Genomic DNA, 20553 nt, shown 5'->3' with positions numbered 1-20553 from the left:
TAACAACGGATTAACTTACACGCACAGATGCCTTTCAGCAATAGGATATTTATTTCTTTTCATAGGTAGGTATTATTATTTAAAAAATCGACATTATTATGAACAAAATTGTCAATGTAACATAAGTGCATTAAGTTTATCTAGCATGAACGCCTCATTTTTCTGATCGAAGTCGAAAACAGATTAAAAAACGCGCTCAGAAAAATTATAATCTATCTAAGAACTCATTCCTATAAAATAACTTGCTCATTATAGATTAGTATCTCAATATTAAATAGGAAAATTTAAGCAGCAAACTATGCGCTCTCCATGATAGAACCGCAATAGTGATTTACGTGTGGGGGGTCGATCGTACAAACACCGCGCACACGTCTAAAATCGCATACAGGTGCTTCCTTACCTCGGTCTGTCTCTGACGGTATCAAGCAGCTTCAGATTGTACAAGTGCTCTCCAGATGTTCTTTGCAGAATAATGGCTTCAATTATAAACATGCGCCGATGATGCTTTTAGAAGAAATGTCTATTGAATGTGGGGTGAAAATGACTTTGTACATCATAGTCGTATATGTTTCTATTGTTTTCAATGAATGGCGTTCGTTGCCCTGTTAGCAGTTTAACACGATGCCCCCACACGGAGTCGTATGGCGCAATCACACCAATGTCATATAATTAACGACCAGCTAGGACTGCCATTTAGAGCACAGAGACGTTGATTTTTCATAAGATAATACTGATAAGTACATGTTACAAAACAACTACGTTATTAGGAATACGTGCTTCTCAATTAGTCCTGTTTTTATAGAATATTTATGTGTGCTTTTGAGGTTTGTAGTTTATAGCTTAACGATATCTTCTAAGCATAAATATATAGGCCAATTGCCACATTCAGATTCATACGTTTGATGAGCAAGCTTAACGAAGCCTGACCGAAAGCAATGTTGACTGCTTAGCTAGTTCGTCGCACGGAAATAATATCGTAGCCGTTTGTTCAAAAGACTGGTCAGTATATAACTGGGTAGGATCAATATGCAAAAATTATATTGACGTTTGCAGGCAGTTTGGCCTTTACAGACATAGTGGCACTAAGAAGTTCCAGCAAAACGAAATTGGTCGATTCAGCCATAGGCAACGGAAAAAAACAAGCTAATCCTTGCTGTCGTGAGCTTGGTTATATAAGTTGGGTCATTCTAGACGCGAAAAAAACGACTCTCATACCACGATGCTAAAAGCACGCCCATATAATGTCTGTATATAAAGAAGGCAAGAAAACAACGCCCATATCGTCCAAAAAAGATCTACAAATATATATATATATATATATATATATATATATAGTGTCAATTCGCACATGAAGAACGGTGGCTAAGGTTACTTAGATATTATCCTGTTTCTTTGCTGAAGAGTTTTCTTAAGTTTTTACGCTATCACCATAGAGTAGATCGTACACGAAGCTTCTCACATTGAAAGTAACCCTAACCTTCTAGTTAACAGTGACAATTAAGTGCAATATTTTTCTACTGTACAATAATGTATTTTAGCTTTGTCATATATAACGCACTAACTAATATATTGCATATTACTAGATAACAATCACTTTACAATAACGGGTATCCTAACTAATCAATTCGAGCACTCAAACATCTTGTTCTTCTTTTTTTGTCCTTTATATCTCTAGCCTTATGCACGAACGGTTTCTGCACTACCTATACAACGGATTTCTTGGAACCTAACTATCTGTTTAAGTTATCTGTCAAACCCAACAAGTTATATATGTATTTGAACAGGGCATCACCTATACAAGTCGCCTTTATGACGTAGTGCAGGCGCTTCCCCGGGAAGTCCAACTTGAACTGTTGGGAGAGACTGAAGCCGGATATATGAACTTACAGGCCATTAGATGTGCGAGAATCGATTTTGTGGCTACGACGTAATTCTTTCCAATGCCAAGTCATATTACTCTTAATGTCTTCTGACAGCGGCGCCTGTACCTAGATCAACAATAACGTTTTTGTCTTTCACACTACGGAGCCTTGCGAAGAGGGAGTTCAACGACGACAATTTTTAAGTTGATTTAACGACAAATATATTTATGTATATGTTAAATTCAAAAAAAAAAAACAAACCTTCAGAAAAAAGTAATAGCGCAGCAGACTATCGCAAATTCGATGCTTCTAACAATACATTTCTGCACATTAGATTTACTTGATTAATTTCGCCTAAAATGCCCTAGCAACAACTGAGATCTACGTAGCAGAAGCCTCAAAATAATTTTTCTAATCCGTTGTTTAGCCCAGTCTGGTTCTATTTATAGCTAGCTTTATTGAATTAGTTATTATATTCCGTAGGCAGTAGCAGTTATCACTTCTTGATTAAGCCAGAAGGCTGCCCGTTGGCAAAATATACACCCAATTCTGTTGTTGTTTACTGTATATTGATTGGTTCTAAAAATGCTTGCGAAAAACGCAGCCTTGAAACTTGTTTACGTTAGATCGCGGTTGATGAGTCGTCCGTGGCTCGTTACCGAGCTCTTTTCACAGAAATGAGCGGGCGTGAGGGACAGAAATCCTATTTGTAATGATGGAGGGAAAACGTTTTTAATAATGCATAATATAACTTTTTCCCGCGATTCTGCCAGTCTGTAGAATATGGCTGTATAAGTGCGTTGTATGTCCATGTCAGACCGAATCGATGAAGATAGTAGAAATCTTGATCATATCGACAAGTGTGTTGCTTTGAAGAATGAAAGCTGTTCATATGCGAAGCCCAGTACTTGAGCTGTATTTGCAAAACTAACTCTATAATAACTCCTTGTAGTTAGAACACGTGGTTTCTATCTTTTCGGATGCACACAAATAGCCTTTCACTTTATAAGTACGTAAAATACATATGAATATACAGGTAATATGCAGGTGCTAAAAAAAATCATACACTTTTATCATGTTGTTGATAGAACTTGCTTACTACTACGACAAAGAGACTTCCCTATTTCGAAAGTTGGTCCTCAGAGACAACAACCTCAGCCAAATCCACTAGAACTTCTCCTAAACTTTCACTTTCTACGTATCCGTGAAGCGGTGAAAACAAGTTTAAGTCTGGTAGTATTTGCGTCGAACCCTTCTGTAGCTATGTCGTCGCGTGACAAGCACACGAAACAAGCTTATAGTAAGCTGCCTTCCAGTAAACGGTTCAACTATCCCTGGAAAGTTTGTTTATCCGCACCTATTATTAAAGAAAGCTCGCCTGACGTGTCGACTTGAGCTAGGTCCAATTCATCATTCGTACTATAGTAACGAGCCCCTTCCGTATATATATATATATATAGCAGCATTATATATAGACGACCCAGTTCAAATTAGATAAGTACGGGTACATTATGCCGCGTACGCTGTACCTTGAACCGAATAAAACGACTAATGTGACGAATAGATATTCTGCAATTTTATGGAACGATACGGAAAAACCTAACGGAACATGCTAGCTTTTTACAGACGTAAACTGTTTTATTCTACATGACAAAGAAAATAATCGTATAGCAAACGTGGCAGATAGTACCACAATCTTTTCTAGGTCGCAGAAGCTTTTAACTCCACAGCAAACTGAACCGCCCTCTTTCATCTTCAAGCAATTACTCTTTGTCTTAAGCTTAAACGTAGATATCGAGCCCGGCATGTTCGAGCTACTTTCGGCTTAGCATACGAACTGTGTGTGTATTCATTTGGATAAGGGAAATAGAATATTTTTTCCATTTGTAGATCGCGAGTTAGGCACCAATTGTCGTTTTCGTCTGTATGAACGCTTCCTTACTACTGCCAAGTGATATCTCAAATACAGCTTCGAATAGAGGGTACTTTGTTTAAGTTCATAGCTAGTCGGGGCATTTCGCACCTTGAAATAACATTTGCACCATCATCATCATCATCGTAGCATTCGACCGCTTAGAGATCAAGACTGATGTACTTAGCTAGGCATCTTGCCATTAATCCTTCCCAAAATATAAAGCACCTGCGCGTTCGAAGTTCCTGTAGCCCACTTTTAAAAATCTTATTTTTTACTCAGTTAATATTTTCCTGCATCACAGCCATATGACGAACAATGCAGTATCATTATATTCCGATGTGAGAGCTCCTTGGAGAAACTTTATGAGAAAGGAACTCTGGAATTCTTCGAGGACGCATTGTGAGGGTGTGTTTCATTTGTCGAATAGGTATTTGTTAAACTTTATCTATTATTAAAACTTTATTAGTGTACCTCAACCTCAACCTCAACCTCAACAACGTCTGATGCGTCACCGTTTACTCTAATTGTTTGTTAAAATCGATATAATTGTACTTATTGTGACAGTGACATGGTCATAGACCCAAGCAACATAAAACCCCATATTCATCCTATCCATTCATATAGATCCTGTCTTAAATGAATTAATGTTTTAACTAAATCGTCCTTATACCGTCTTCTAAATAATCACATCAGTAGCTACGCTAGTATCTTCTTCGAGGAAGTAATTTTTTTTCGCAAGGAAGTTATTTTAGCAAATTGTCCCTTTTAATGAAAAGGCTTAATGTGATCACTATCGGACTACATCACATCGAATAAGAAAGATTCATACTATACATAATATATTGATAACTAATTACACTATAAAAGAGTTAGACAATATAGTTAAAACTGGTATAAATTCAAGCTAATGGCGCTGGTTTGATCACTTTGATCCATGTTAGAAAAATAGTTATTTAAATAGAAATAAAGACAGAGAAGCGGCCATAGCAGGCGATGCCATGTGTATGAAAACTGAAGACACCTTTCATCTTACGAATCATTCATATATGTATGTTTTGATCCATACTGATCCTAAAAATAACAGATAGTTCATAGATCACCTCTCGACTGATCTTTGAATAACAGACAGCGGTATGCCGACAAATATAAGTAGGCCCCGCCAGCTCACCTCGTTCCTGATGGCCACGGCATCTAATCATGCAAATAATTTTGCAAGCGTCAGCGCCATCTACAAATAGCCAGAATCGCCTATTGTCCTAGTCAGATTAAACTCATCTTCAACAAGCATTGTCTACCCTTATATATATATATATACATCCAGGTACTACATAATGAGCCTGCTGCCCAAAAAGTCTTGAACGGTGCGTGAATATACATGAAACAAATTACAAGTAGATGCATACAAAATCTCTACACGAAAAGCAAAGCGAATGGAATATATATTCTGCTCACGTCAACCGTAACCAGTGTCTAACACCTACCCGTCAATCCTAAGGCTCTAAGCTTTTTTGTTTTTTCAAAAACGAATTTTCCGCTTCGCTAACAGGATTCGGCAACTCAGTGCCTCCTCGAAGGACTTCGTCTACAGATCCGACTAGCCAAAGGATAAAAGCTTAGTTCATTAACAAGGATAGAATCGCACATAGGGGCAAAAGACATCTAACATCGTCACAGTCAGCACTAAAGAAAGATATCTGCCGTTGTAGCGCGCCCCTTATCGTTGCCCTGTTTATCTTCGTATTTCGTGTATCGTCACGACGAAAAAAGGGAGAGGAAAACAGATAATAGTGAGAAATTGAGAAAGACGCGACAGTCGACACGCAATAAACGTTCTTCTATTGTTTAGCGGAAGGAAGAAACAGGCCTCGACAAGGCTTAGTCTTCAGCTCTACGTACTATCCTATTATGGCGATAAGGAGCTTATAGAGTATTCCTTTATACCCTATCGTCGGGTCCGCCGACATTTCGCCATTTACCACAGACGGCTAATTTGTTTGTTTCAGGCCTGGGTTAGGCACATTTTTTCTCTCCTTTTTCGGTGTCTATGCCTCGCAGCAAGACGCTACATTTCGTAGTGTGTAACAGGATTGTGAGCGACGGTCCCCGGTATTCGGAGTCAAACGAGGCTACAGTGAAAGGCCATGGCGCTTAGTGTGATTAATTCATATAAAATCGACCAAATAAGGTTGACGGATCGAAGTGGCGGCAGGAACGTAGGGCCTACTTGACGGTCGACTATTGGCCTTTCAGGCCGTCGGCGTCGTGTACTGTCCTTTTGTTTGCTTTTGTTATTGGCGCCCTAGTGCATAATGGCAAACTGTTCTGTCTGTCGGGCGGCCTCGTCTAAGTCCTATGCCCGTATATCCCAAAGCCACCATAGCCATGGGATGTCATTATAGCGTTGCCGTGGCTGACTGCCCATTTGTATTCGTTGTGTCTCCTTAATATTACTGGTATAAACGCATTCGCCATGTGTCGGTCAGAGAAACTCCGTTGGACCATATATACGTACTCGTATATGAACATATACTGGCAGACTTATACACTCACGTATCTTTCAAATGGTCAACGGAGTGTCCAGATTATGAGGGGTGGCGTCTGCGAATCGTAAGACAAGGCGGAGCAACACCCACCTGCTGGGGAGTGAATTAGCGAGGGTAGACTGTTAGAAAAAGAATTAGGGCTTGTTTGAGCCATTCGAGCCATTTCTAGCGCAAAATTTGATATCTATTTTTCTGTATCTGTTAGGTAGTTTACTAGTATTGGGACGTTGGATGTCAACGTCGGTTCGATCGTTTTTGCCGAAGGGGCAAGGGGACATTGGACATCATACACCGCAGGAAGGGTGAAGCTGAAATGGAAGAGAAATGAAGAAACACTGTCCTGATTTTTGTGTGATGCAATGTGCTCTACACTCGACTATATGGTCTTTGAATATCAGGATGAGACTGCACGTGGATGGTAACACTTCACCACTAACGGGCCAAGTGCGTACGTACGTGCCGTCACATGAAGCATATCTATAGAAGATCTCTATACTGACCTTTATGGCATATGGTACTTATACAAATCGTGTTGTAGATATTTGGCGTGGCAACTAGAAAAGAAACACATTCAACAAACAAGTTCAGATACTATTCTTTTCTCAAATGTTGCCGTTTCAAAGCTTGCTGTAAAATTGGATCTTGCCTAGTCCAGCCGACCACCTAATTTTCAAGCTAACAAACAGCTCAGCCATGGATACGAATCGGAGTCGACTTAAGGATAAGTTATCACACCCTGGCTTGTATGCTCAACTTGAAAGCAAAAGCTGCAGTTTATGATGTAACCTGCGACCAACTAGATAAAAAAGAACCAATGAATTAGCGTATAAAAGATCGTAAGCACTAGTTATGATATTAGGAACCATCTCCAACGAACAATTTTAAAGATATATAATATAAGAATAAATCTAAAGGACTATTATAAACCACTCAGATGCGTAATTTAAATGTACAATATGTATATACTTTAAATTCGAGGACCTGAGGTCTCTGTGCTACGATTTACAATAGGATACAGTAAGTTCACTGCGGGGGTGGGCCAGATTGATAGTGCTAATCGTACATGCCACAAAACACCAGGAAGGATTCTTACCTAAATTGCAAGACTTTTAGTCACTAAAGGAGTCATGTACACATTATTTCTTTTGTTCGTTTTCGTTTAACCTGTTGCAGGTTAAAGCTACGGTTCTCCTGTATGATGGATCTGTACCGGTACCCCATGGACTCGCAAGTGTGCAGTATTGAACTTGCCTCATGTAAGTGCATCTTCGTGGCCAAAAAAGTAAAAGTAATTTTCAGGGAAAGCCTACTTCTTGCTACCTGCAGTTCTTTTTCATCTTTCGTAGTGTTGATGTGTGACAATCGTCTAGTGGTGTTCAACGAAGCTAGAGAGCAAAGAGGCTAGAAAACACATTTTGCTAGAAAATTTCTTAATGTATACATTCAATTATTTACTATAGCTACAGTTACTAAGGCGTTTATTGCGAACTGCGGCTGATGTCAAACTTTGTTATAATAACCGTTGGTCCAAGACAGGCGAGCTCACTTGTTCATGCTCTTCTAGTACAATTTCTCACACGCCGCATTTTGGAGGTTAGGTCAGTATTACCAGTATCCTCTGTCTAAATAATCTGCAATGACAAGGTCGACAAAGCTAGTTGCTGAGTATGACACTCGACTGACAACACTTTGCAAGTAGCTCGACGAGATTCGCGTTCGGGGGCGGGGGGGGGGGGGGGTCAATTTTAGATTTTGATGTGTGCTTAAGGTTAAACAAGCACCTCTGCAGGGTAAAAAGAACTTCTGAACAAGTCAGATTCGAGGTCAAAGGTGTGGTACATGGGTAGGCGGGAGTGAGCGAGCGAGCTTGTTCCACACTGAGGGTACGGACAGGGCAAAATTGCCCGGGTAAGCAAATTGGTCTAGACAGTGGAAACGAAGATATAAGCAAAACGTTGTTGGTAACATGAAGGCCGCGATAAAAAGACACCAGCGTACATTCTGGAAACCGATCGGCAAATAGTATCAAACTATAGGACTATAGGGATTTAAGCTCAAGGACAAATTCAACAGGGCTTAGTCAGATTCAATTAGAGCATGAGCGATCCAGCCGTAATTTATTCAGATGGCACAACAAGCAAACCCTCTCTGTACTGAAAATGTAAGCACTGATAGTCCTCAGTCCAGCGCGATTATATAGACAGTGTGTGTGTGTGTGTGTGTAAAATCTAGCGGATGAAATAACTGAGCTAGAATAGGACGATATTTTGTCCTAAGAAGGGTACATTTACAACAAGCGATGCGAATGGACTGGCATATGGGCACCTATTTAATGTGGGTTCCGACTAAAGCAGAAATATTGAGACGACCCAATGAATAGATTAGTTCATAATCAGAATGCGCATATTGTGAGATGGATAAAAATGTACGCCTTGGTATATTTTGATCAGTTACAAGTAAACAGCATCTAGGAATTCTTAGTAGCCAAGCCTTATTGGGCCTTCGTCATTTAAGAAGGAATAAGTGAGCCTGCTAAAGGCTAACTATGCTTGCTGAGGTCTGGATTGATTCGCTTGGTCAAAATCTAAGTTTTTCTCGTTGGCTATCTCAATTTTACCTGACTTCTGTGCGAAAGCTTTCCCTCCTTAAACTGCGACCTTAGGTGCCTCTAATTCTGCTTATACTTTCCCTTAAGCAATGGCACCATTTGCCACGCTGACCTTGTTTTTAGTTCTATTTCTAGCTCGTCGCAATCGGCAGTTGACCTGTACTCTTTGATCTTGATTATCCTCCAAAGTGTCTTAAAAGAAGGGTCCTACTCGGTGGTATGTTGAGTGGTCTTTTGACCTTACTTCATTACGAATGTAAAGAATCCTGAGAACTTATTCGAATATAGGAAAACTAGCTTTCAAGTTGTTTCAGTCAAGCGTTTCAAACTGAACCTGATAGAGCTGGTGTTGGGGTAGTAAACTTATCGATGCACGGTATAATTCATTCCTAAAAGTACATACCGTCATAGCTTTTTGTGTAAAACGGAGTTAACATCATGGAGAGGCACGGCAATTTCGGAAACCTTATACAGTTTAACAATGGTCTGATTTTTTTGCTAGTAACTTCACCTAATCCCACGTAATACGTATTGCTGCGAGTAAATTGTAGGATAATCGATCAATCAGTCAACTTACCCTTAAAATAAAAGTCGCAGTACTGAACCGGCCAGTAGTATTACACCGCGAATAAACTTCCCCGAATACGAAACTGTCGCATATTACGGATTGATAAGCTCATAATTCTATTTAGACAAACGTTTTCCCGCTGCATGAATGGACAAAAAAAATCTCAAAAATTCACTCTCACTTTATTGGCGTTATGTATTTGCCCATGTATGCGCCTATTGCAAAACCTGTTGTTTAAATTTAGACGTAAGAGCTTGTTATTACTGCCAAAACCTATCATTCGTATCGGTGGTGGTGATCTATAGCTCTCATAAGCCAATCTGACATCTTGCCATTCTATCTGATTTCAGTCTCGAAAACGACGGATGAACTGCAGCTGAGATGGGCATCTGAAAATCCGGTTATGTTATTCGAAAACATGAAATTACCACAGTTCGAAATCGAGAACGTTACAGTCTCGCTGTGCAAGGAAAAGTTCCACATTGGTCTGCCTTAAACCCTTACACCCTTACGCGTCTTATCTGATTGAAAATGAAACAATTAAGTGAATACTATGTTATAGTTATTTTGTCGTAGTAATTGAGTCTTGCTAACCAGCCAATTACCATCGCTTAGCGACCCTAAGTTATACTATTATCCTGCCCCAGATACTTCTTCGTCGTAATAGGCCCGTTCCTTATTTATTAAAACGTCTTAGTTAGCCTATTCTGATTCGATTGTTCCATACCGCCACTGAAATTACACGGCCACACTACGGGCATACAGCCACCTGCAAAGATCTCATATTTGCCTTCAGAATTATCTTGAATATACACCCTTATAAATTTCCATTCATCTGTATATGCGAAGTTCACCTCCGCTCTGGCATAGAGAGTTAACTTAACATAGGGAGTCTCAACTAAATTCTAGCTCGGGCGCCGAGGTCTGATTAGATTACCATCGCCCTGTTATTAAGTGGAACGACGTAATTATGACATGTCACAGAATCCTTCGTTCATTTTCATTATAAATTTTAGCTAAATGTTTCCTTTCGATTATAACAGGTCCAGTCGTAATGAAAAATCCTATTTGTGCTTACTTTGTACAACCTGAAAAAACAAATAGAAGTCCACGGAAAAACGCGTTCAACATGTTTAATATAAACTGGATTGTCTTTTAAAAGTACTTAACTAGTCGTCCTAAACAAATGCCACAACCTGTACAAATATCAGACCTAATCAATGATTTTACGCGGGCTATGTTTGACATACAGGAAAAAACAGGATTTACTTTAAATTTAGATTTATATAATAATAATAGCAACATAATTTATAGCTAAGTTCTCAAGTTAAAAGCCACATTCTTTAGCATGTGCTGCTGTGCAGGTTTTAATGAGGGACATTTGATATTTGAGTCCTCGGCGATACTCTTACTCTAGCGATAGAAAAAAGCTTCTAGTCTATCGACAAACTCTAAGCGAGCGTTTGATTGAAATGAAGCTAAATGAGGTGTAAACTCGCAACTATTGTCTCTTCACAGGCGAGTACAGCTGCCTTAAGGCTGAATTCTACCTGCAGCGTTCTTTGGGCTATCATATGGTGCAGTCGTATCTGCCAACGATCCTGATTGTCGTCATTTCTTGGGTGTCGTTCTGGCTTGATGTCGATGCTATTCCTGCCAGAGTTACGCTAGGAGTCACCACGTTGTTAACCATATCGTCGAAGGTTTGTTCAGTTCCGAAATACTCGTGGACCTAGCTTACGTTTAAGTGACCGAACTTAGCTCCGCGCTGGTAGACAATTAAACGTCACGATCAACAATTCTCCATTTAAGATTGTATTTGAATACTTTAATAAACTTCTTCGTCTGCCGTTGTCCATCTACAACTCGGTCAGACGTTTTGTCTGTCAAAGATTAGAAAGGCAGAAAAAAATTCATGGCGTTCTTGCTCTCGGTGGTCGATATGTGGTGATCTCGGAACGTGTCCTCACAGAAGTTGAAAGCTAGCACACGCTAAGCTATAATTACTCTATTTATAGTTTTTTTTTTTCTAGCGATCGCTTTGGACATGCCAAGCTTTGCTAAATGAAAGCTTCTTAAGTGCAAAAGAAACCGTGAAGTAAAGTTTGCTTGCTTCATCCGAGTCTCAAGCGAATATGTCTTCAGTGTTTTCACACTTTAGCCATATGAATAAAGAGTTCTAAACACAACAACTGATGTATTGCCACTCCCATAAAAAAAAAAAAAAAAAAAAGAAAACTAATGAATGAGTCTTGAAGAAATACACCCGCACGACGATACTACAGTACACTCGAGATAGCAAAACATCGAAACATAAGAATATATTGATATATTCTTCCCAATTGGCAAGTCACGTTACTCCACGCCAGTTTCCTAGGCAACGGCTACTAGGCCGCCGTCAGATCCGAAAGAAAAGTACCATGTACCACAACGTAATTGAAATCATTGCAAAAACCAAAAGTAGTTTTCCTTCCTGAACGTTGTTGCTAGAATTTTCGAAGATCGGGGTCTTCTCCGAGAAGTCGCATAGGTGAGTATAAGGACTGCAAAACAGTCCCATAATCTTGGTCAAGTCGGCTTTGCTTTTTAAAGCAAAGGCCTTCTTTCAATTTAGGGAATTCAGTGGAGCCGAGTACTCGGTCGCCAGCTACCTGTCGAACTAGTACTACCGAGCTTTCCCATCAGAAATAGACTGCTTGTTCTGGTCATGCCCCGCGTTTCAAGTTCAATCTCAGCTTTTTAGGTGTAAGCTTAGCTGTCTCACAGAGTGGAATCAGATCTCTGATCACCCGAATTATTCTACTGGATTTCGTTACGACGAGACATTATCACAAGCCCAAACGTCTTTTAGCACAAGTGGTACGGACCTGGCAAAGCTATATTATCGTAATAGAGTTGAATTTTTTTCGGCTAGAAAAAACTTCGAACGATACTTCCTTTTCCGTCTCTACTGCTGAATGGCCAACTACTCCAGCGTTAACTTACGAATGTATGTGGATATGCGCCGTAGACATCTACCGTAAGATGATTCATATTATTACAGCCGTTACGTTCCTGAACCGCGCCTCACCTTGCGATGCCGCCATAAACTTGACTTGTGTCAGCATATAGTGAAATAGCATAATATCTAGCAGAGTTCTATGCCTTGCAAACATCACAGAGGTTACGCCACTTTACCAAGTCACGAATTAAATAACAGCATTCCGTGTATATGTAGTCAGTATTCCTGTATCCTATTTCTTACAAATCATTTACGTCATCTGGTCCATTTACTCCCCAATATATATTCTCTACAAATGATACCCACTCAGTAGAATTTTGCGGCCGAAACACCAACCGTATGATCAATAGTAACTGTAAAAGCAATATGAACACCAGTTATCGTTCCGTTAAAGTAACTGAATGGCGATTTGTTTGTGTATGTATTGATGGACAGCCATAGGAACTGATATACATTTTAGCTTATGTCCAAGTAATCGATCCTATTCTTGCGTCACACTCATCCGAACGCCGTCCCAAGCTAGCACTCATCAATTCTATCCGTTTACTCTGAAGGTAATATTTATATGATAGTATTATAGAGACGTATAGGGAACGTATAAGCTACACGTTGCGCAACGAGTCGACACTGTCGGTCTCGCGTGGTTCCGGGCGCGAACAATATCTGCGCTCGGGTTATTTAGATACTGTTATTGGCTACGGCATTTTGTCGATTATTAAAACTAATTTCAGCTATTTCTCCAGGGAGCAGGGATCCAGTCGAATCTCCCGCCCGTATCGTATGTAAAAGCGATGGACGTCTGGATGGGCACGTGCACTTCGTTCGTATTTTCCGCTCTGCTCGAGTTCACTGTGGTCAACTACCTCTGGCGGCACAATCCAGTAAGCCACTGTATTGTTTTACATAATGTAAGTCTATTTTGGGGAACGAGTCAAGCTTTGACATTTTTTATAGCGTTTATAAAGTAACGCTTCACTCGAATGACCTCTTTGCTATAGCACCAAGGACCTGTCTCTACTTAAAGGTCTAGCCGTGGTGGGTCTCCGTGGTTTTCGAAATTTTTCCATCAGGTCTATGAGGCTGCATGGTAACCAACCTCATAAATTTACGTGTATATATAGCCTGTATGTGTATAAGGCACATCCGACTGGCTCGAACGAGAATAAAACAGCACGAACATTGTAGACTTTGCGTAACCTCGACTTGAAAATCATAGATGAATGAATCCGTTCACTTGTCCTTCTGCACGTACTATACACGCACCAGATTACTATCCAACGGCCAACGTCCATCTACACGAATAATTATAACTACGAAGCCCCCTTCTCGCAAATACGGGCTCGTTGTAACGTTTTCTTTCTATTCGAGATATGCAAATATCTTTGATAGTCGGCCTTCGGTGCTATGGAAAATGAGCCTTCAACGACAATATTGATGTTAAAAGCTTTCCATTTGGCCCTAGAAGACCTATCAAAATCTCTACGGCCTAGTTCACTAATTTCTATTTAAGTGATCAATATTAAGACATCGCTACAAATTTCTATTCTATGTGCACAAGGTAATGAAAAAAAACTTTAGGACCCAGTTTGCGATCATACATTGTCGAGGTTACATTGGTCACTCTTGTTGCGTTGCATTGAGATATGAGCGACTATCAAGTTCGATCAGTTGCGTGGGTTTGTTGGCCTTATCGATGAACTTTTGACCTCAACGTCGGCAAAAAGCCTGTAATTCACTATCAGTGTTTGCCCGAAATGAGCCCCGAAATTGATCGCCCCAAGTTGGGAGTTGGGCTTCAGTTTGCTAAATAAAATCTAAGCTGAAAAGCATTGCTGCAATGAAAGCGTGTCGAAAGGAAATCTAGGCAATGGCTAAAAAAATATCACGAGCCTACCGAACCTGGAAGGTAGCACGCTCATATATGACACGAACATTGATTGAAATTGCTGGTTCACTATCGTTAAAAGAGCTAACGGTCTCAAATTTGCCGCGAATACGTTTAGAAAATAAGTGAAGCTCTTCTAATTGTTATCTTATCGAATACTTTCAGAACGACAGCAACGGAGGCGCTATGGTGAGTGTATATATTAATAGTCTTTTGTTGGCTGTGAAGCGTTTACAGTGTACACGTTTGTTCTAGCTAGCTACCGAGTCCTACCATTTTAATAAGGTATGCTTGATAAACACGGCTCGATACGAAACGAAATTCAAAGTGTTTAGCCTCGCGCTGAATGGAAGTTGAGCTCTCGGATAGTTCGAATCATTTTTCGTCACGTAAATTATCAGCTCAAATAACCTCGTGGCGGCAAGCGATACTGAAGTCTATAAAAGCACTCTCTCCGACAAAGTGGCAAAACCGGCAAGCAATATTCACTCAGTCGTAGGTAACTTTGCGACTATCATAATTGGCAGGATTTCTCCACGACCAATCATTTAAGGCTCCGCTTCAAAATCAGAATGGGGGGCCAGGTCCTTATGAATTTCGGCTCGGAATATTGCCTAGTCCTTAATTCAGTCCAACGAACTGAGTACAAATTTGCATTAATTTGTTGTTGCTATTGTCTCCACGACTTCTGATAGAGCGCTTTCTTCAGCACCAACCCAATTTTAAGAATTATCAACATTTTAGGTTTAGTTTACGGTTATTGTAAAAGTTCCCGTTTAGGCCGCCGGTGCAAAATGTTGTGCGACATTTTCTTGTTACTTTAACAATGCGGGGGTCAACCCTATTACATTTGATAGTTTCGCGTGCGGGCTATTTGTGACAATAATATGACAAACTTGTATCTGTGCAGAAAGTTCTTGGCGTAGATATGGCCGAATTTCCACACGAGATTACCTGCAGTTTGTCGTCATCCGCGTTTTGCGGCCGCGCGAAGCGTGCTTCTGAGTCGAAATTGAGGTTTTTCATGTAAAATCCCTATTACAAATGGTACGAGGTGATAATTAAAATATGATAATTCATTTGTTTTCAGCTCGTACAAGCTGCTGCCAAAGGTGGAGGTACAGAATCGGTAATTGCGAGGTCACGGCAGTGGGATTCCAAGCTTCAGGCTAAACGAATCGATCGAGCAAGCCGAATTGGTTTTCCCGCCTGTTTTATTGTGTTTAATATTCTCTACTGGCCATATTACATGCGACAATAAGCAGTTGAAATCAGTTAGTAACTGAATCCGCTGTGCCAGTAACGCGTACGCCGTCAATATGACCTGCATTAAATCACGATCCTCTTGGCCCATCGTCCGACAAAAGAGTATCCTAGAGGCAACCTTGTGATAAACCTGCGCAACCTAGACAATATTGAAGCCGTTTCGACAGTTTTTCTTCTTTTTTCGAAGATGATGTATATAATATTGTCTGAGTTTTGTTCGCTACCCAATCGTACCCTATGAGTATTCCTGACCGTTAAGATCATTGGCTTATTTCGTACCAGTCAGATCAAATAGTGTCACTGTCTTATTAATACGTAACGATCGTATACCCGAACAGCTTTGTCCTACAAGTAAACACGTAGCTGAAGCCTACGTATAGTTCCAATGAAATACATATATCAGTGTTTTAGATGGTAGCTTCCTATACTCGGACTGCAATCGATGGTTCGGGTTAGTATCCATACAAATTGTAGAAGATTATCCAGCTTGTGATGTACATACAGAGATAAAGCTGACACACCATACAAACAATGGGCGTCGCTGAAGCATCGTATTAGAGCGGTGATCGTATCTATTGCTATACATACATATATATATATATATATATAGCCCTTGTGTTGACGTTGGGTGTGAGTAAAAATTCATACACAGTGGCTCTATGCGATGACAACCTTAAGTGTAAATATATATATATATATATATATATGTATGTGTGTATCGTTAGATAAAGATCGTTACTATTTATAAACGTTACGTTAAGTGCGTAAAGAGATACAGAATCAATATATCCATTGAAAGTGTCAAGGGTATGTACGGTAGCCTCAATCAGAAGCCAATATCATAAATGACATGAGGAATGAATGAGACGCGAGCTTCAGAGACATTTTAAAGCAAATGCGCATTAAGCGAACCTTGAAAAAACGTAAGCGAATAACATCTATCTCGCTATATAACTGCGTAATCCCCCCTTACCAATGCCTTTGAAAACAGCAAATCTGCCCGTGTCTATCGCGCAAATCTTATAGTTACGAAATAATGAATTTTCTACAAGTAGTAACGTTTCATGGCCTTTGTGCTCCTATCAAACGTTTCCAGAACACACAAATACGGCAAATATTCAAATAGATTCTTCCCGAAGAAATAAGGTTTAAGCTGGCAGTCTGAAATTTACGAAACTATTGCATGATGAAGGTTTATTTACAAATACACGTAACATCAATTTCTATGCACATGTAGCTAGGATTGATAACAAATTTCAGTTTCCTCAGAGACGTTTTTCTTTCTAGGCATTACGATTAGAACATTAGGTAGTAAGCCAATGATAATGCAAACGAACGGAGAAAAGTTTTACCAAGTTTTTTGACGTTTATAAATTCAACGATGAAAAACAACCATGCATAATCATTAATTAGTAAGGAGGAAGTCTTCAAGTCCGCTAATTTTTTGAAAACACGTAGCCTTTTTGTAATAGATCGCTGACATTTTGAATTTGAGTTAAGCGTTTTTTTCTGTTTGAGCTCAACGAAATCGAAGTTAAATCGAAATGTTTACATTGTGTTGGCAATTCGAAGTTGATGAAGACACCCTTGATAGTTCTGGAACGGCGTGCCATTACTAGATAGTCGGGTCTGTTTATTTCCGATACCGGTTTTAGATAATGTCATTCCTTAGAATCGTCATTAGACGAGCTCTCTTGAACACTCGTTATAATACGCATAGAGAAACAGAGATAAAGTCAGCACAGCTCGCACGGGACGGCGCTATGTACGCCGAGGCAGGGTAACAACGACACCACAAACAAAGAGTAATTTGTACTATTTCTTTCAACACATACACATATATGTGCGTGTCGGACACATGCGAGAGGTAAATAGTGCCAATGTAAAAAACACATTAACATCGTCGCTCTAGCACCACCGCTGCTGCTAGAGTTCGGCGCGCTAAACAGTTAAGTCTCTCGAGAATGATGGTTGCGTATGGTATTCTATAAACCTATATATATATATATACTATTCTAGAATACTATCTGTAAGTCGATAAGCACACAAAGGCACAAGTAGGAAATAAAGTTCTACATGTCGCGTCCGTCTACTCAATTTACACACATATCAAAGTTTATATAAATCCATGCATAGAATTAGCTAATGTGAATATTTAGCTGCACACGTATAACCGCGCTACTTGGTGTGCTAGGAGAAAACCTGATGGAGTGTTTTATCGCTAACGCCGCCAGATACACCACAGTTGTGATGTACCCAATGGGATCCGAGATGGGAAAAAGCCGGCCGCAACTGGAAGAAGGAGTACAACGAAGAAAACGAAACGAGTACGAGAGCATCGGGTGGAGGGGAGGTTGGATAGTGTCCACGGAAAATATGACGGAGCTGCTGTATAGTTCCTCACTTTCGATGGTGTGTCGAACGAGCATCTGGTCGCTACCCAGTCATTGTCACAATTTTCTGCTGTTGGGGCAAATTCCTGATACCATTCAGCCCAATTCGGCAACCGAAAGAGCAAGCAACCACTGGCCGTTAAAGCTGCGGTTTTGCCCGTTACCGATAACTGAAGCTGTACCACAAACCCATTTTGTATCGCTACCCGCTAAGCTCACTCGGAAGCCTGCTGGTCTCGTTATGGCCAGAGAGAAACGGACGATACATATAGTTATGAAAGGGTGGTCAACAACCCGACCGAACTGGAATGGCGGAATCGTGAGATGTAGATCTCGTAGATAAGAACGAAGGCCAGACTCGTGGAGGAAAGGCAATCTGTTAATAGTTAATAAAGCGCCTGTTACTCACCCGTATACTGATAACAGCTGACCGCGAACCAGCCCCCCTAGTAGTTACGTTTAATTACAGTGGCAACAATTAGGTGATAGTAAAACTTCTGTGTCTGCATTATCTAAACAATGGCTTTGATGAAGCTAGCATCCAACAAACAACAGCAACAAAAAACACAATAACCCACCACAATAACAACTATTGTATGTTCTACAGGCTCGACGCTGTTATTTGGTCTGTGCCACCCCCCAAATACATGCTCAGGGAGGTAAATTAAGACAGACGTAATGATAGTAGCACATATATATATTAATTCTAGGTGTGAAACTAATATAATAATAATAATAATGAAAATAACCATGCTAGCGATGATATTGATGATTAGCTCGATTTGAAATATATATACACACACACACATACGTGTAACGGTAAATATAAAAAAAAAAAACAATCGTTTACGATGCATTATAATATAGCTATGAAATAAACAACAGAACGAGTCATATGCTGTATGAAAAAGTGAATCAGAAATAAAACCAAGTTTATTGTATGAAAGTAACTTAATGCGCGTTATAACTTTTTCTATGAACGGAGAATCCAATTTGCAAGGAGATCTGTTACGTAGGCATTGAAAATCGACTGCTAGCTTTGTAGATGGGCAGTGCGTTTGGATCGAGACTCTGGTAAAAATAAGCTCGCTTAAATATATTACGTTTCTATTGAATTAAATACAACAGGCCAAAAGTCTCAATAATTTAGAAGAGCCAAGAAGATGCAAAAACCCAAAATGTCTTTCGTTAAACCTATTGAGCTAATTTCAATGATCAAATTGCGAAGTGATGTCTTCGTCTTTAAGACGGCTCTTAACCTCTGTATCAAAATGCTAGCGGTGTTGAAGACGACTTTCTGAGCCATTTCGTTATATACCTTATATATTTTTAAACCTGAACCCCCGAAACCTAAACTCAATTAAATACCTTTTGGTCTGGCTCACAGAAATCCCGAAAGTCGCACGAAAACTGAACTTTTGAACAAACTAGGAAGGCTTTAGTCTCAACAGGGGGTTTATTGAGCGTGACGAGATTTTCAAGTACGACTATTCTCATTTACGTTTTGATGCCAGTTGCTGTTTGCTTTCGTCTGGTACTGGAAGGCATGCCCATTACTATCCGCTAAGGTTTGTTCCCAGTTTAAGCGCACCATCAAGAATATACATCCTATGTACACCATAATTTTTATCTTTAATACTATAGAACCATGGTTTTTATTGCCCACAGAACTGTGTAAGTAAGTACATTTAAATCTAATATGTTTGGATTAATAATGTACGTTTATACATATAAATGGTTAGCAATCATTCAATTCCAAACCATTACCGTAACTACTACTGCAAGGGGTCAAGCTATCCGCACTTCTAAAAAGACCCCGGTCACATAACGCCCCATAATGTTAGACAATATGCTAAGAGGCGTATAATACATTTTTTTTTTTTATCATTGGCACAACACCCAGGGCCGAATGCGTCCAGCTGAGGCGTACTCTAGATAAATGGGTTCCAGGGGATGCTTGCTGTGAGTCTTACTTTGTGGGAGATTGGGTTGAAAAACTGACGCTCTATTAATGGAGAGCTGGAGCAGGAATACGACTTCTCGTCTTTTTGGTAAAAACTTTGATAACAACTTAACTTATAGGAAGACATCTGCGTCTGATATATATTATTTAGCTAGAAGATTTAGCCAAGAATACCACTTTTTAGATAATGTACCACCTATAATGATACGGAGAAAATACGACAGTAACCGGACTGTTTTAATTAATCAAAGGTTTCATTTTTCACTATTTTATAATTAGTGTGATTCACCAATATAGGCTATATAATCATGATAGTAGAACTTTATTATAAAGGCATGAAAACACAAGTACAATGTGGATATCTGTGGTCCGTCGTTTTACGGGAATTTTCTGATCTGCCACGAGTAGACAGATGCAAAACGTTATATTCAGGTTCTTGAAGTTAACTGCCCAAATGTCTAGATTCAATAATTTTCTTCCTGTTGCTAAACTTCAATTCCTGATTCAGTAATCCTTAGAGAAAAGCAGCTTTTCTGACTTGACTATTCA

The 20553-nt window shown here is 39.7% G+C and overlaps 1 protein-coding gene across 9 annotated transcripts in view; it reads left to right on the top strand.

The window, feature by feature from the left end:
• Window positions 1–18991, top strand: part of LOC111244992 (glycine receptor subunit alpha-2-like) — a 66475-nt gene extending 47484 nt beyond the window's left edge. The window contains exons 5-11 of one of the 9 annotated variants that reach the window (XM_086979630.1): window positions 7494–7576; window positions 9847–9981; window positions 11015–11199; window positions 13229–13378; window positions 14548–14571; window positions 15473–15511; window positions 17843–18991. In XM_086979630.1, coding sequence (XP_086835756.1) covers window positions 7494–7576; window positions 9847–9981; window positions 11015–11199; window positions 13229–13378; window positions 14548–14571; window positions 15473–15511; window positions 17843–17854 — 628 coding nt within the window. In that variant the 3' untranslated portion in view covers window positions 17855–18991. Of the gene's footprint in view, window positions 1–7493; window positions 7577–9846; window positions 9982–11014; window positions 11200–13228; window positions 13406–14547; window positions 14572–15472 lie in introns of all 9 variants that reach the window. The other 8 variants (XM_086979629.1, XM_086979633.1, XM_022792666.2 and 5 more) reach the window with 8 other exon arrangements.
• The last annotated feature ends 1562 nt before the right edge of the window (window positions 18992–20553 follow it).

Source organism: Varroa destructor, unplaced genomic scaffold (assembly GCF_002443255.2).
Source record: "Varroa destructor unplaced genomic scaffold, Vdes_3.0 BEIS01000002.1, whole genome shotgun sequence".
Classification (NCBI taxonomy): domain Eukaryota; kingdom Metazoa; phylum Arthropoda; class Arachnida; order Mesostigmata; family Varroidae; genus Varroa; species Varroa destructor.
This window is presented reverse-complemented; position numbering and strand designations above follow the sequence as displayed.